Source organism: Eumetopias jubatus, unplaced genomic scaffold, assembly GCF_037043125.1.
Source record: "Eumetopias jubatus isolate StellerSeaLion01/CBP00866 unplaced genomic scaffold, mEumJub1_p1.0 scaffold_9, whole genome shotgun sequence".
Taxonomy (NCBI): Eukaryota; Metazoa; Chordata; class Mammalia; order Carnivora; family Otariidae; genus Eumetopias; species Eumetopias jubatus.
In genome coordinates, this window is record NW_028274815.1 from 20,425,455 (window position 1) to 20,442,379 (window position 16,925).

Sequence of the window (16,925 nt, forward strand, 5' to 3'; positions counted from 1 at the left end):
CTATAGAAAACAAAAAAGAGCCTGGATGCCTGGGTGGCTCCGTTGGTTAAGCGTCTGCCTTGGGCTCAGTTCATGATCCCGGTGTCCTGGGATCAGTCCTACAACTGGCTCAGGCTCGTTGCTCGGCAGGGAGCCTGCTTCTCTCTCTGCCTGCCACTCCCCCTGCTTGTGCTCTCTTTCACTCTCTCTCTGACAAGTAAATAAAATCTTAAAAAAAAAAGAACCTTTCTTCAAAACTAAACACACACACACACACACACACACACACACACACTAGAATGTTAAGCGGCACAGGGCAGGGATTTTTGTTGGTCCTGAGCTCAGTTATATACTCAAGTGCCTAGAACAGGCCTGACACATAGGAGGTACTCAATACATGCATGGCAAATGAATGCTTTAACAATAAAATTTATTTAGAAATTTAAGAAATTCCAAGTATTTTGCATCCTAAGTGGACCCTGAAACAAACTGAATAAATCTAATTTTGCTTTTCAGTTTACAACTGGCTACTATTGGGTTAAGACATAGCCAAAGACTCCAGCTGAGAAACATCAAGTAATCGGATATATTATAACACAGAAATGTCAACAACATACCTATCAGATGTTGTACCAGTCTCCTGACCGTAGCTTTCTCATCCTTGCTTACGATCCTTGAGGTCTACTATCTTCTAATATCTTCTTAGTTTCAAGTAATGGAAAGCAAACTCCAGCTAACCCAAGCAGGAAACAGGGCTTGGAGGTCTGTGGGAAGGATTCTGGGGTGGCATAGGGGCTTGAAGGACAACCAGCTCAGGGGGCCTCAGGGACTAGAAGGCAAGTCTTTGCCATCCGGACTCTGTCTCTTTATGCATGTCTGCTTCATTCTTTCAGAATGTTTTCCAGCACATTAGAATCATGGTTGCCAGCATCAGCAGGACTCTCCCACCTTACTTCCTCTCCTGAGAGGAAGTTTGTTTTCCCAGCTCTAAGGAGAAAGAGCCCAGACAAGGATGCCAACTGGTTCAGCCTGGGTGACATTCCCATCTCACGGACCAATCTGGGTGGCTAGGGAGCAAAAGGGTGGCTCAGAGGAGATTTTGGCAGCTCCCCTTGAAAACATGCTAGCAGTTTGGAGTGAGTAGAGCAGTTCCCCGAAAGAGTGGTGTGCATTCTCAGGTGAGAACATACATCATTTATAATGAAAATTACAGCCCTCGTGTGAAGGCTCCCGAGAGACACTGCCTTCTGCGGGTGGGCCCTGCAAGGCTTTCACTTTCAAATCCGGAGTTCACAACAATCTGTTACTTAAGGATTCTTGTTTCCAGGGACCAGTTAACTGAATTAGTAAGTTATTCGGCTGAGAACTGCATTATTAAAATAGGATGGTAACAGTTTCATCTGAGTTAAAAAAGCAAACATCATATTAGTATCTTTAAGAGATCAAAACACTTGTACCATGACTTAATAAGGTTAGAATTACCTGATGGACTGATGAATAAAATTTCCTCCATTTCCCAACTGGAAACGCAAGCAAGAGGTCCTCTGTAAGGTCTCCGTTGGTAAGGGACGGGGCTGCTTCGAGACTAGTACATTTTACATTAAAGACCAGTGTCTCAACAAAAAAGTGCAGCCCACATACCGGTGTTTGAGTTTTGGCTTTATTTTATAAAAATACACAACTTAAATACATATGACACTCTCTATACAAGACATAAACAACTGTTAGATTTAACATTTTCAGTTATTTCAACAGAACGTAAATATCTAAATTACCTCGTAAGAGCTAAGGGTTTCTTTTGAGACTCTGCATTCACAGTCAAAAGGGACGAAGGCCCCGTGGGAAATCAATGCAGGACACTAACCCAAACCGTAAAACCTGCAAATAAGTCACTTCACACCAGGGCCTTTTTGGCACGGCCTAATATTGCACTGCTTGTTAGACACAATCTAACTTCCCCATGTCACAAATTTAAGCTTTTGCTTCTCTAGAAACGTTAAACGTAAAAACCAATGTACAAACGTTACCGGCTATCTTACAATTGTGCTAATACCAAATGTGAGAAGTGTGAACCTTTGTTCACTTTGCAAACCTTGCAATGGAAGGTGGGTAGCTCTCTTGTGCAGCTAAACTCATTTTCAAACGTTTTGCAAAAATGTTGGCAGACTCAGAGTGAGCTGGATGGAGTGCGGTGGGGAAGGGAGTGACATTCCAGCGCCCACTGAAAGTACCTTTGAGAAGGTGGCCATCACTGTCACTGTCACTGTCAGAGGTAATCGGCACGCGGCTCCACCCTTTCTAACTTGGGCCTGAACTACCTCCCTCCCCCTCGAGATTCTGTCTCTGTTCTATGAGGAGGTGTGGTACTGACTCAGGGCTGACAGGGGCTGCTTACTTACTTACTCCGGCCTTCTTTCAGAAATCTAGCTGCCTTATCCATGGCTCTTTTAACTAGCAGTGAATTAGATACTGGTTTATGGGTATGAAGAAATTACTTACCAGTTGAGAATTTAGTGCACGAGAACACACTAGACTGTTTCCTGAGGTAAATGTAGCCTTAAAGAACAGTGCGCCCCCTACAGGATTACAGCAGTTTATCCTGGGTGGCAGCACACTACTTGAGGCCGGGACTCTGAAGTTAACAGGCTAAGAAAGCCAAGGACACAGGTAAGGGAAGACTCGAAATGACAAGGCTGAAGTAGAACTGTTGACAGCTGAGAACATCGATTCCAAACAAGCCCCAAAGGGGAACAGAGGGAAAAAGGGATGGTGTATTTTAAAGGGCTTAGGTAGGATGGGCAATCAGTTAGAAATGTCTCAAGGGGTTTCTAACAAGCTTTAAAACTGTTCATTCTTGATGACTCGGACATGGAAGTAATGGCTTTTATAAGAACTGTTCAAACTTTTCATTTTTTTCTGAAAAACAAGATTCTCCATCAAATTTTTTTAGCCAGTGGAATGATTCTGCTAGTTGTTACTCTCGCCAATGTATTTTGAAATCCTAACTGGCTGAAGGAATTTCATAAAGTTGAACTACAAAGTACATATTTGCACCAAGAATATAAATTTAGTGCACAGAGGTCTACAAAGTTTTGTATGAAGTTAGTACCAAAAAACTTTGCATTGCAAATCATGCTTTATTATCCCTTAATATTCTACTCAAGGATTATGGCACTCAGACAAATTCTAGGACCCTGAAGCTTAACTTTCTTCTTTTCCTTCTTTTACATAAATGAAGTAGTTCATGGTCATCCTTAATATTAATAATGAAGGTGCTGGGAACTGAGTTCCAAGACCTAAGAACCAAAATCAGGCTAAATTTCAACAAGTCACTCGCTATATAGGAATGGAAGCACTAAAGAACTCTGTTGTAGCCACTCAACTGCACAATGTAGCTGAATGAGGTGACCAATCTGGTCTTTAGTAACAGTGATGAAAACTGGCACAGGCTTCATACAGGGCCACATACTCAGTGAGCCATCATGTCAATTTGGGCTGACACTACCATGCACAATCCCTCGTTTATTTGAGTCTAGTTCTGTTCCAAGAATAGAACTACATTTAATTACTTTAGGCATGATGAAGGCCTTAAGCAAAATTTAAATTCAGAAGAACTTTGGGTTGGAGTTTTGCAGGTCCAGAAGCTATTTAAAATTAGAAGTCCAGAGGAAAATCCCCAGGAAATCACGTATTAGACTCAATTCGTAAAAAAGAAGCATTTTCAGAATCACCAAGATGAAAAGTCATATAAGAAAACAAGGCTCTGGTTTCCTGACAACAAGCTCAATGCAGCCCAAGTGCAGCCACACAAAGGGAAGCTGCTTTGGAGAGGAGAAGAATCCAGAAGACTGCAGAGGGCTGGAATTAAACCGAAGTGGCTTTTCTTCTTGGGTAGAAGGTGAATGCTATTTGGTGATCAATATGGGATAGCTGTTTAAAATTCACATTCTGTGTACCTTAAAGCCCAATCAGTGCAGGGTGGTCGCAGCTAAAAGTATGAGTAATGTACTGAGATTGACAATATAATGGGTCAAACAGTGGGACCAGTTCTGAAAGCTCTGGAAGAATGGCCAGTGCTAATATACTTGATCTTCATCCATTCCTTGGATATTGAGGAGGAGACTATGGCAAGAGAAAGCACTTCTGTATGTGAAATTCGCTTTCATAATCTATAGTTTTTAAAAATATTACTATTTAGAAATATGGAGCCCAAGCAAAAATTAGAGATTCTTCCCACACAGGCCTTAAGATCTCTCCCTCCACCAACACCCAAAGGATCCATACTTGTCTCTGGTCAACCAGGGCTTGTAAGCTTAGGAGGATTGTAAGGTCAAGGCTCGTAATGGAGGATGGAAGAGGCAGTGGCCAAAAGCCAGGGATTCAAGAAGAGAAAAATGACAGATGTGGCATATTTTAAAAAATAAGAGAAAGAGAAGAGGAAAAAGAAGGAACTCGTGTAGAGAAGTGAAGAAGAGGCCTGGCTTATAGAGGAGTGCCACAGGCTTTCCTACCTTTCCGTGGCAAACGACGCAGCAACAAGAAAAGGCAGAACCCTCACCCACAGGCTCTCCTGAGGCATCAGACCAGTCCACGCCAGTCTGGCTGTGCTCTTAGGCCTTGCCCTCGGAGATGTGTACACAAGCTCTCGCGTGAGCTGCAAGCACGTCTGTTGTGCGGTCTGACTCCTGCTTCCCGGGTGCATGATGCTCCCTACTGCCACCAGCCCCGTTCCATGGCTAAAGAGAGGCCTCAGATCCAGGGGCAAGACCAGCAGCAGCCAGTGTTCCCGGAACTCGTGGCTGCCACTGCCTTCAGTCTCCTAGGACTAACTTGTCTCTGCCCCTGGTGGCTGGAGAAGGGGACAGAGTACCTGTCCTCAAAGGGCTGCTCAATTTGGAACGGTATCGTCTCGATTCACAAACTTCCAAAGGGCTCTCTCTCAAGAGTTCATTAATTATAGATCGATCGATGGTTCAAATACTACCTAAGGAACTTGTCAAAGGAGCAACTTGCTTGTGAGGTCCCACCAAACTTTCAGGGTTTTGATATTGTTTCCTTCTATTTCTGCTGTCTCCTTCTCCAGTGAACTTTAAAAAAGGGAAAGGGTCTTCCTTTGCCCCTTCCTCCCTCCAGAAACCTCCTGGACTGTCCTGAATCAAGTGTGTGAGGGATGCTACCATCACCAAGCTCACAAATGAAGGAGGAACGAAATTCAGATTATTTGGAAATAGGAAATGAACTATACGTACAAGTGGTGCTTGGTTCTCTTCACCGCTCTGTAAAATGTCTGTGAACTGGTCACAGGCACCTGAATTTCTAATTTACAAATAACAAGAGAAAAAAGCAGTAAGATTTTTGTGGAGAAAAAAAATTCATGTTGGTTATTTCACTTCTAGGGACAGTCAGTTCGTACTTGAGGCCCGCACTTGTCCTTTCCTCTGACTTCCTACTTGATGTTTTTCAGGAGGGCTGTCCGGGCATTCACAACCGCTTTGAAGGCATCTTCGCTACCAGGCGCCACACACTTGTCGGGGTGAAGCAGTACGGCGAGTTTCCGATAGGCTTTGTTGACTTCATCCCTACGAGAAAGAAGCCAAGCTCTATGTCAGTGACAGGATCAGCCCCCACCCACGGCAGTTTGGCTGTCTGGACTTACATCACATCTCTTGCAGGAAGCATCTCCCAAACCATCACTACCTTTTCTCAAAAGTGGGACCAAAGGACTCAGACACGAACAATAAACAAATAAATAATACGTTACCAACAAGTAGAAAAGGAAATACAATGTGGAGTACTGACATGCCAAGGAAATGCCTGGTAAAAGAATGATTCATGGAAAGGTCCTTGGCACAGAACAAGCACCCAGCAAATCTTTGCTGACTGAAGCAATGAGGGCATGGGGTGATCAGGGAAGGCCTCTGGGGTGGGGTTCTGAAGGAAGTGGGCAAACAGAGCAACCGGGAGAGAGCTGGCAGAGGCTAGGAACTAGGAACAGCATGGCCATGGCAGGAAGTTCTACGAGGACACTGCTGGGGGGTAACAAAAACAAAGTTGGGGCGCCTGGGTGGTTCTGTCATTAAGCGGCTGCCTTCGGCTCAGGTCATGGTCCCAGGGTCCTGGGATCAAGCCCCGCCTCGGGCTCCCTGCTCCGCGGGGAGCCCGCTTCTCCCTCTCCCACTCCCCCTGCTTGTGTTCCCTCTCTTGCTTTCTCTCTGTCAAATAAATAAATACAATCTTTAAAAGAAGAAAAAAGAAAAACAAAGTTGGCCAGGAAGCAGGGGTCAGTAAGAGAAGGGCCTTGAAATCAAAACAACAACAAAGTAGATTTGATAAACAATGACATCAGTAGGTGTTTCATGCAAAAAAAAAAAAAAAAAGGTGCTGAGAAAGCTGTTTCTTGAAGTTAGGAGACGGGTAGGAGGTTGTTACGAGAAGCCAAGCATGAGTACAAGAGTCTGGATCAAGAGTGGCTAAGAGATGACACACAGAAAGAATCAGCAGAAGCAGGTGATGAGCTGGATATACAGATAAAGGGGATGGAAGAAAAGGGGCTGAAATGAGTTCCAGGGTCAGGGAGACACTGAGGCTCAGGGAAGATGGTGACACCATTGATCTAGTAAGGGATGCTGCAGATGGGGGTACCTGAGAGCTCGAGCGAGCTCCTGAGACCAAAGAAGAAACAAAAGAGAAGAGAACATTACCCAGAGAGGAAACGGGCAATACAGTGAGTGTTTCCCAAAGAGCAGGAGAGCTCCAGGAGGGGTCTTTAGGCTTCTGAGCTCTTCAACAAGCAGGGACTGGCTGGGGAGGAGCCTGGAGACCACCTGCCCCTCTCCCTGCTCTTCATCATCTTCTGGTGTCAGGCTTCCAGAAGCTTCTAAGTACCCAGCTCCTCCTCTGGTCAGATTTAGCTCTGTCCTTACCAGACAGTTTGATTTCCCACCTTCTTTTTGTAATTTAGGGCTCCAGTTATCCTATAAGCCTGGATATGGTGCTTTCCCAAATGCCCTAGCTTTTCTTCTTTATGTTTTATCAGAAGGATTTCTATTTGGCTCTCTGAATTAGAGAGATAATTTTTGATTGTCTTGCATGTGATGGAAAGTCTTGGGTGTCCACTTGGAAAGACTGAGGTCACAGGGCCATGTTCATAGTCCTCTAGGTTTGGGGAAGGCTTTTTCTGCTTTCTGCTCTTAAACAAATCCTGAATTTGCTTGTTCTGAAACATGCATTGGCCTTTTTTACATAGATAATCTTGATATTAACTAACAAGAATCATATTCTCCCTCTCTGAAGAAATTCAAATTGCCAGAATTCTTCTCCAAAATAACAAATGTATTAACAAATACATTTAACAAAGTAACAAATATATTAATTCTGCTGAAGATGAAGATTTTAACATTCAAGAACAGTAAACATGGCACTGAACAAACATTAAAACTCTTTATAACTTTAAAACACTGTTTTTAGGTTCTGCTCAAATGTGCTCACTGCCATATGAAATCAGACCCAGAAAAACAGAGGCAAGAGAAGCACATGTTTATACTGGTCAGTGATAGAGAACTTATGGAGGTCCCGTACATTTTGATAGATTCCAATTAACATAGTAAATAAATAAGGAATTTTCCTTAATAAACAATGTTCTAAGTTAACTAATAAGTAAAGTTTCTTCCTTTTAGAGCCAATCTCCCTTGGAGATGAAACAGAAGACGTTAGAATGAGACTATGGAAATCCAAAGGACATTTAAAAGACACCAATTAACTGTGCTATATACACAAGATCATCCAAACTGTTCACGTGTTTAAAGCCTTTTCTGTAAGGCCTGGCAAGTCGAGGTGACCAGCAACTGTCTTCCGCTTCCCCTGCCCTCTTGCCTTCTGGGCTTCAAGATAGGCTATGAGACCAAAATGGAAAAGAGAAACTTCATGCCATTGGTACCAACAAGGCATTTCAACATGTACTGTTTTTTTGTGGGAATCAAGGTGACAAAGTAGAAAGGGAGAAGAATGGGGAGGAAAGTTATGGTGCAAAATAAAAAGATCTGAGAACCCTTATAGTTACAATAAAAATCATAATATGTACAGTAACAGAAGTGTTCTATTGTTAAAAGTTATATAACCATACCGAACAAGGATTTATTCTTGCACAAGCAACAAAGAATAGCGATTGTATTTCTCTTCCTCCCAAATATTTCTTTTGGCTAAAAATAAAACCATTTAACATAAGTTCATACACAGACGAGGACCTAGCAGGATTCTGAGGACCGTAGAAAGAGACAGAGCCAGGCAGACACACAGTGTTCAAGGTCAAGAACCAATAATACCACTAACTCCTAGGGTCCTTGAACATGTGTTTAGTCTCGCTGAATTTCAGTTTTCTTACCTATAAAATGAAATGTCTGGATAAGCTGCTAACATTCTTTTCCTCTTCTAAAATTCTATGATTTAAGAATTCTCTTTTGTAAGGTATTTTTTTAAGGTTACATTTGCTTCAAGGCTCCTACTCAACACAGACAAAAGCAGAGCACACCATTCCAGAAAGTACTCATGCACATACACTACAGAGTTCCTTCATCAGGCCACTGTACCTTCTACTTTGTTTCTCTGGCATCCAGTTAATTCACTGAAGAAGAGTTATTACATAATCTAATGCATTTCCACACATCTTCATATTTCCAGCCAATTACAAGAAGATATATCAGACCTACGATATTGACAGCTGAGATTTTCTCTGGGCTAGAACTCAGCACTAATATCCTAGAGCATTGCTTACCTTGAGGCCCCAGGTTTGACTCCCAACATGTCCCAACTGTCTTTACTGTTTCGAATTCTGCGAATGGTGTCTGCTTGTTCTTTGGTGAAACTAGCACTGCTATTCATGAAAGGACGTTTCCCGCCATTTTCACATAAATCAACTATGGATACATAAAAGGTCTGCAAAAAGAAATCATCCCAGAGTAGAACTGATTTTAGGAAAATTGGAATTCCTTTTAAGCATAACTTAAAGAATTTTAATATATTCCAATAACTTAAAATTCACCATAAAGCAAATACGCAGTTTGGAAGAATTTTTTCTTTTATCCTGTGTGTTTATGTGTGTATGCACATGCTTGTGTATTTTTTTTAAGCACATAAAAGTATAAGGAATAAAATTTAAATGGCTCATAATCCTATTCTCACATAACCACACTTGAAGTTAAAAGGTAGTAGATGAACACTGTTAGAAAAATTCAAATAGTAAATAAAAATGTAAAATGAAAACTGTCTCCCTGCCCCTCAAGTTCCTCTCCTTGAGGTAACCATTGTTAATATTTTTTTAGTATCTTTCCAGAAAAATTTTCTATCAGAATACTGGTACATCCATTTACACACTAAACATTGACATAAAAGAAAGCAGATTAAACATACTGCTCAGCTCCTCGCATTTTTTTCACATAAAAATACCGGGGCACCTGACTGTTTTAGTTGGTAGAGTGTGCAACTTGGGGAGATTACTTTAAAAAAATAAAATCTTTTAAAAAATACATCTTGGACTCTCTCTCTAGAGAAAGTACATATAGACATTTTCTTCATCCTTTTTAATGACTTCAGTATTTCACTGTGTGACTATATCTTATTTAAACAACTCTATATTTTCTTAGACAAGTCAATTGTTTCCAGGTTTTGCTACTATACACAGTGCTTTAATGAATACTTTGCGTGCGTGTGTGTGTGCGCACATGCACGTGTATCTGTACACTTATGGAGATAATGCTTTAGGATAAATTCCTAAATGGAGAAGTACTAAATAACAGCGTACAGGCATTTTAATCTTTGATTTTGACAACTTTCCTATAAAACAACTGTGCCAGTTTACACTCCCATCACAGTGTCAGACAAGCTATTTCTCTATCCCCTTTGTCACTATGGGGCATTCTCATACAGCCTCACTTTTGCCAAGCCTATGTGTGGCACACAGTTTGGATTTGAGTTTCTTTAATTATAAGTGAAATTGAATGTCTTTTCATAGGCTTAGTGCTTTTCTTTTTTCTGTAAATTATTCAGATTCTTTGCCTATTTTTTTGATGTTTCTCAAAGTGAAAACTATTTTTTGATCCTGCTCATATTTCATACTCTGTGCACTGTTACTTTTGTTAGATAACTTTGCTCAAAAGACTCATTTAATACACTATACTGCTTTTAAATTGAAAAATCTCTTTTTTAATCTCTTTCTCTTCTTTTTCAGGTATTTCCATAGCTCCTGTTATTGTCTAAAATTTTTCTATTTCTTAGACTCCTCCTTCTTATGTCTGGTAATAGCTAAAAGACTTGGCAACCTAAACAAGAAGCCTTGATTTGTGAGGTGGGTGCCAAAGGGGAAGCCACTAGATACCAAGACAAAAGTAGAGTTAACATGATTTAGTCCATCTTACTCTCTGTTCACAATGTGAATAAGACAAAACTAAGTTCCTTTCTGACATGAAGTGTCTGTAAGTTTATAGGAAACAAAGAAAATATTTATTAAATTGAACCAGCAGGAAAGCACTCTTCTAAGTGTTTGCTTATATAATAGTTTTATTACATTCCTTGTTAGCCTGTTTTTAAACAGACTAATTTATCCATTAGTACTACCCAAGATTTATCTGAAAGGATAAAAACAACCTAAAAGTCATCACAGTTCACAGATGTTTGCTTGTGCTCTGTATCAGTAAGGTTGTCTTCCAGTTTATAAGTTAAACTGAAATATAAACACTCACAGACTTCTGAGGATACAAGTACTCACTCATGACACACATAGTTTAGAAGGGCCAGCTGTAGGGCGGCATACAGAACAGTAGAATTGAAGTCAAAAGTCTATTTACATTCCATGTCTGAGTTCCAGCGATGATGGAGTGATGGGTACCAGACTAGAACTTCTGCCATAAACTACTATCAAAATGGACAAATATATGAAGCAACTATTTTCAGGTAGTGGACAACAGCAAGTGCAATTCTGCCACTTGGTTTTCTACCTGGAGCCCATTTCCTGGCCATGTCACAGAGGGCTGGTCTGAGCAGTCCCAAAGTCCCACTAAATTAAAGAGACAGATCAGAGGTTAAGGATATTGAAGTGGCTAAAATCTGCAGACCAGGGCATTGGAGAGGAAGCAGCAATGCAGAGTTGGGCCGCAGATGTCCATGTGAGGGCTCCCCACTAATCTGTAGCTGAAGTCTAGACTATCCATACACAGGGTGAGATCACCGGGGGCTTACCATGGGATTGAGAATAGAACCAATACACTAGAGGTCTGTGGTGCTTTGGGAAGAGGCATTCCGGAAACACTACAGTTTGACCTTGCCAGAGTGCAGAGATTGCCCTACCACCTCATTAGCACCCCTAGTATCTAGCTAAGACACCACAGAAAAAACTATGGCTTGGTAGTAGACTCATCCTGACAAAACCTAAAACCAAGAGCTGACAAGATCTGCAAAGGAGACAGAATTTGAAAGCTGAGTTCTACCAAATTAGAAGAGCTTAGGCAACACTTTGGGCTTCCTTCAGATCCTTGCTATGAAAGCAAAAAACCAAGCCCATGCAAGTTCAATGTAATCTGTCAGTAATTGCCCACTGAAATAAGAACAATATTCTGCTGAGGAAAATAAAGAACCTAGAGCTTCTACAATGTATTATCCACAATGTCTGGTGTTCAATCAAAAAGCACTACTCATACAAAGACACAAGAAATGTGATCTGTAGTCAGGAAAAAAAAAGCTGGCAATAGGAACTGGACCCAAGATGGTTCAGAGATTGGACTTAGCAGACAAAGACTTTAAAGGAGCTAAAATAATATTATAAATATTTCAAAGAAGCAAAGAAAAATAGTCTTAATAAGTGAACAGATAGAGGATCTCAGCAGAGAACCAGGAACTACACAAGAAAATCAAATGCAAATTCTAGGACTGAAAAGTACTGAACTGAAAAACTCACTCAGTGGATTTAAAAGCAGTTGAAAGACCAACAGAGACTATGAGATCTGAAAAATAGAGAAAAAGGAAAGAAAAATAACATAGTTTCAAGGACTGTGGGACAAAATCAAATGGCCTAATATACATGTAACTGGAGTCCAGGAAGGAAAAGAGTGAAAATAAAGCGAAAAAATTTTTGAACAAATTATGGTGAAAACCACCTGCCTAGCTATCTGAGAAACTCAACAAACACCAAGGAGGATAAATATAAAGAGAACCATATCTAGTTACATAGGCCAAAGTTGAAAGCCAAAGATAAAGAAAAACTTCTGAAAGTGGCTAGAGGGGAAAAAAAAAAAACCCCAACATATTATGCACAAAAGAATAAGAGTAAGAATGGGTGCTACCATCTCATGAGTTGCAGGAGAGGCCAGAAGAGAATGGACCAACATCTTCAAAGTGCTGAAAGAAATTTAATCTTCAACAGTGATTATTAACACCCCTTGGACAAGTCACTTCACTACTCTTAGATGTTATAACATCTGAAATGGGAATAAAACCTGCCACATAAAGTCTCAAATGAGATGAAACATGTACACTTCTCCAGAATTGTAAAACACTATTCAAATGATTAAGTATCATTATTGCACATAAATAGGTACAAACTCACACAGGTTCATGTACTCAATAGAATAGAGAGTGTGGCAAGTCAATATCAACCTTATTTGGTCTTGAAATAGAAGCTACTGATGCCCAATTCAGCCTGTCAGCCAAGGACGAAACCTGTCTTCTAATAGGGGCGGTGACATCTTAAGAGAAAGAAATTCAGCATAAAAGATTAAATAAAATCCCACTCAATAATTAAGAACAACTCTTTATAGTATAGCTACATTATCTGAAATGCTAAAAATTCCCAAAATATCAGATATATTCATAAGAAAAAAAATGCATAATTCATGCCACCACTTACTTCCAAATGTATCTATAATTAAGAGTTGACTTGACTTTATAATTTATTGTTTAAAAAAAGCCTTGTTCTGGGGGCACCTGGGGGGTGCAGTTGGTTAAGTATCCGAATCTTGGTTTTGGCTCAGGTGGTGATCTCAGAGTCATGAGACAGAGCTCCCTGTCGGGCTCTGTGCTCAGCTCGGAGTCTGCTTGAGTTTCTCTCTCTCCCTGTCCCTGTGCCCCTCCTGCTCATTCTCTCTCTCTCTAAAATAAATAAATAAATCTTTAAAAACAAAAAAACAAAAAACAAAAATCCTTGTTCTGGGCACCCAGGTGGTTCAGTTGGTTTAAGTGTCCGACTCTTGATTTCAGCTCAGGTCATGATCTCAGGGTTGTGAGCTCAAGCCCGCATCGGGCTCTATATTGGGCATGGAGCCTGCTTCAGGTTTTCTCTCCCTCTGCGTCTCCCCCCATCCCTCTCTAAAAAAATATAAATAAATAAATAAAACTTGTTCCCTTAAAATTATTCAAGATTAGTAATTTTTAAAAAATCACTGTCCATTCAGGTTGCAATATGAGTGCATCCTTCCATTGCCTACTTGGTAGGTAAGACCTTATTTTTATGTGTGACTGGCTGGACTTTGCAATGCCAGTCTCCTATTCTCTAACTGCACCCCTACAATATAGAATTATATTAGCTATGGCAAGGCAATTTTGCCAGAGTAATGCTTCCATCTAACTATGCAAATGTAACACCATTAACCAAAGGTAGTTTTAAAGAAAATCTTTGTTCTACTATAAGTATATAATAACTGTTGTTAAACTTGATGATCGTCAGAATCACCTGGAAAGCTTTTTCAAAATATAGATTCCTGAGCTCTATCACAGCACTAAGCTTCTGGTAGGTCTGGAGCCCAGAAATCTGTATTTTGAAGAATTTCCCAAAGTAATTCTGACGATCAGCCAGGTCTGGTCTCAAGTACACAGCAGGCAGATACCACACACACACACTCTCTCTTAATCTTTTTCTTACCAGCTTCTGAAAAGAACGAGCTTATTCTAATTAGAAATTCCTATTACATTTTTGCTTCTCATAACTTAAACTAAAACTTGGCATGGTCAGCCTTGGAACAAACAAAACAATGCTAGTTTACCTGGAACATCTCATTGATTCCTTCTCCAGTTTGTGCTGAAGTTTCAAAGTACAGGAACCCCTTGCTTTCGGCCCACAGACGCCCTTCACTTTCATCTACACAGCGGTGCTTGGTACAGTCAATCTGAAATAGGAAGTTGGGGGGCAGAGAGAAGACCCCAACCTTGACCCACTAGGTAAAGGCCCTGTGAGGTTTTCATCAATCCTTTACTGAGGCAAAAACTACTCTTAAATGAACGCCAGCACTAGTATATACAATTACGAGGACCAAAAGAGACAAAAAAAATTTGCCAATATTGAATATAGACTGATTTTCTGTGGCAAAATGACAAGTGCCTGCTCCCACACTTCCCACTTTATCCTTTAAGAAAACTGCTCCTCACCTCTGTGAAAGTTGGCTTCATGATATCTCCCACACTCAAGGGGCCATAGTCTGCTTTTCATACCTTTCCATAATCCAGGCTGCACCTAATGATTGTCCCTTCTCTAATCAGGTCAGAGTGTAATTATTAGGATCCCCCTCTCCTGCTCAGTCACCAATATCCTTCCCCACATACAGCACCAGAAAAAAAATGGATAAAATCCTGACATACGGGAATTTGTGTTTTTATTTTTTGTTTTAGGGATGTATGTTTTGAAAAGCTGTTGATTCCTATAGTATAGAATAAGGACTTTTCTTTTCATTTGTTCCCCAAAACTCAGAGCTGCACTCTTCCCATAACGAATCCGGAAAGTTGAGCATACCATTTCCAAAGCAGTTACCTTGTTGGCACACACTGCAAATACAATATTTTCCATGTTTCCGTGAGGTCCAAGATCTTGTTTCATCTCTGCCAGCCACGCATCAAGGGCATCAAAGGAATCTTTCTGCCCAACATCATAGACCAGTATTACACCCTGTGTATCCTTGTAAAACTCATTACGAACCTTCACATAAAAGAACAGATGTGCAAATTGTAGGTTTTGTGATTTTATAATATATCTCACAGTCATAACATAACAAAGTGCATTCTTTTGTGTATGCATAGTATTTGCTATTGTATCTCAATATCGACTGGTCTTTAGAGGACTTTTCATAAAATCAAAGTAATATGATTAAAAAAACCCTACTAGTACAAGGTCTTGTGATGAAAGTAACAGCTTCCTGCCCCACCCCTTCTCACCTCCAGCTCTACCCCCTAGAGGCAATCAATCTTTAATTCTCGTTAGTAGACCTTAAAATAACACATATTCTACAAAGTGAAGCTCTTCTCAGGAAGAACCAGAGGGTGAGTGAACAATTCAGAAGAACTTAAGGCAAAATGACACAAGCATCAGCAAGAGCTACAGCCATTTATGTACCACAGCCCAAAGCTGGCTTCCCCAGGATGCTAGGCAGAGCTTCCCTGACTCTTGGGTCTGCACACCAACTTCAGAACTCCGAACTCAGAGCCTCCCAGTGTGATGTAACGGCTCTGGAGTCAGATCAGGGTTCACACTTACTTACTAGTTGTGTGATCTCGGGCAAGTCACTTAACCTCTCTGCGTCTCAGTGTCCTCATCTGTAAAATGGGGATAGCACTACTTACTTCACGGGGTGATTATGAGGATTACAGGAGATAATGAAGGCAAAGCACCTAAATGGTGCCTGCAAAACAGTGTGTATTTGCACCTTCTGCCTTCCTTTCTCACACTCCTCTGATTGGTCCTCCTCTGATATTTTTGCTAGAAATGGCAACTCACTTCTGGGGCAAATCTATAATTCTCGGAAGAGACAGCATGAAGTACAGGGCATATGAAAGTGGTGGAGGAATGACAGGTCGAGTGGGTGTGGAGTAACATTGACAGACTGGGGGTTTCAGGCCAAAATTCCAGTAAGAATCTTCACAGAGGCCACATATTACTCATTTGTCTCATAGAATTCCAATATGTACACCCCCATACCAGTCTGTAGTAAGAAATGAAGACATCGTACACACATCAGGCATGAAAATAGAAGAAACAGAAGCAGCTATCTCCTAAATTGAAACCAACAAAATCAGAAAGAATTAAAGTGATGAACAGCAGGGGTCTTCTCCCCTCAGTCCCCAAGGTCCTCAGCCCACCTGCAGTCGTGAAAACGGGCCTCTCCCTCCCTTCTTTCCTGAAACTCTTGCTGCCCTTGGCTCCCATACACCACCTTCTCCAGGTTCTTGTCTGGTCTTTCACCAACTCCTCCTCTCTCCGTTACTTCCACTCCAGCTGGCTGCTGTAATTCCCCAAATCCTGTCCCAGGCCCTCAGCTGTTCTTTTTCATCGTCCCCTCCAACTCAGACAACATAACCACCTGCATAGTTTCAACTCTGAGAACCTCCATGGTGAGCCTTTTCATCTGTGCTTCCGGACCTGCATTTCTAGTTAGCTCTAGACTCTCCCAGCTGAATGTCTTGCTGGAATCTCAAATTCAATATGTACAACAGGAAACCCTCCAGCTTATTCCTTCCCAATCTTCTCCTTCCCTTGAACTTCTGGTGATGAAAGGAGCACACTGTTCTCTGAGTCATGGGGATGGAAAGCCTAGCGTTAACCTTTGCTGCTTTCGTCTCCCTTTTCACTCAGCAGGTACAAACAATCCCGTAGGAGCCACCTCTGCCAGGTTTCCTGCACCTGTCACTTGCTTTCTATTTCCACATGCCAACATTACACTACCTCTTGACTACTACCGCAAGAATTTTCTAAGTAACCTCCCCAGCAACATTATACACAGTGCATACTTATCTTTTTAAAGCCCTGGTTCAAAAATTCTTTAGTGCTTCCCACTACCAACCCCCTAAAGTTCAAATTCTTTTAACTGGTGTTGAGCGTTTCTAATCAGTCCTCCACCAGCTTCCCGTCTTACCCTCCCCCTACCTCCTGTCCTTCAAAGTGGATAATCTCTCGTTCCTCAAAGCTGCCCTGTGCCTCT

General features: G+C 41.2%; 1 protein-coding gene across 1 annotated transcript in view; it reads right to left on the reverse strand.

Annotated features, from left to right (window-relative positions):
• Nucleotides 1-1,639: 1,639 nt before the first annotated feature.
• DNAJC27 (DnaJ heat shock protein family (Hsp40) member C27) overlaps nt 1,640-16,925 on the reverse strand; it is a 30,497-nt gene continuing 15,211 nt past the window's right edge. Inside the window, exons 4-7 of the mRNA XM_028099626.2 lie at nt 14,765-14,929; nt 14,004-14,126; nt 8,750-8,910; nt 1,640-5,558 (exon numbers count right to left, since the gene is read on the reverse strand). Coding sequence (XP_027955427.1) covers nt 5,426-5,558; nt 8,750-8,910; nt 14,004-14,126; nt 14,765-14,929 — 582 coding nt within the window. The 3' untranslated portion in view covers nt 1,640-5,425. The remainder of the gene's footprint in view (nt 5,559-8,749; nt 8,911-14,003; nt 14,127-14,764; nt 14,930-16,925) is intronic.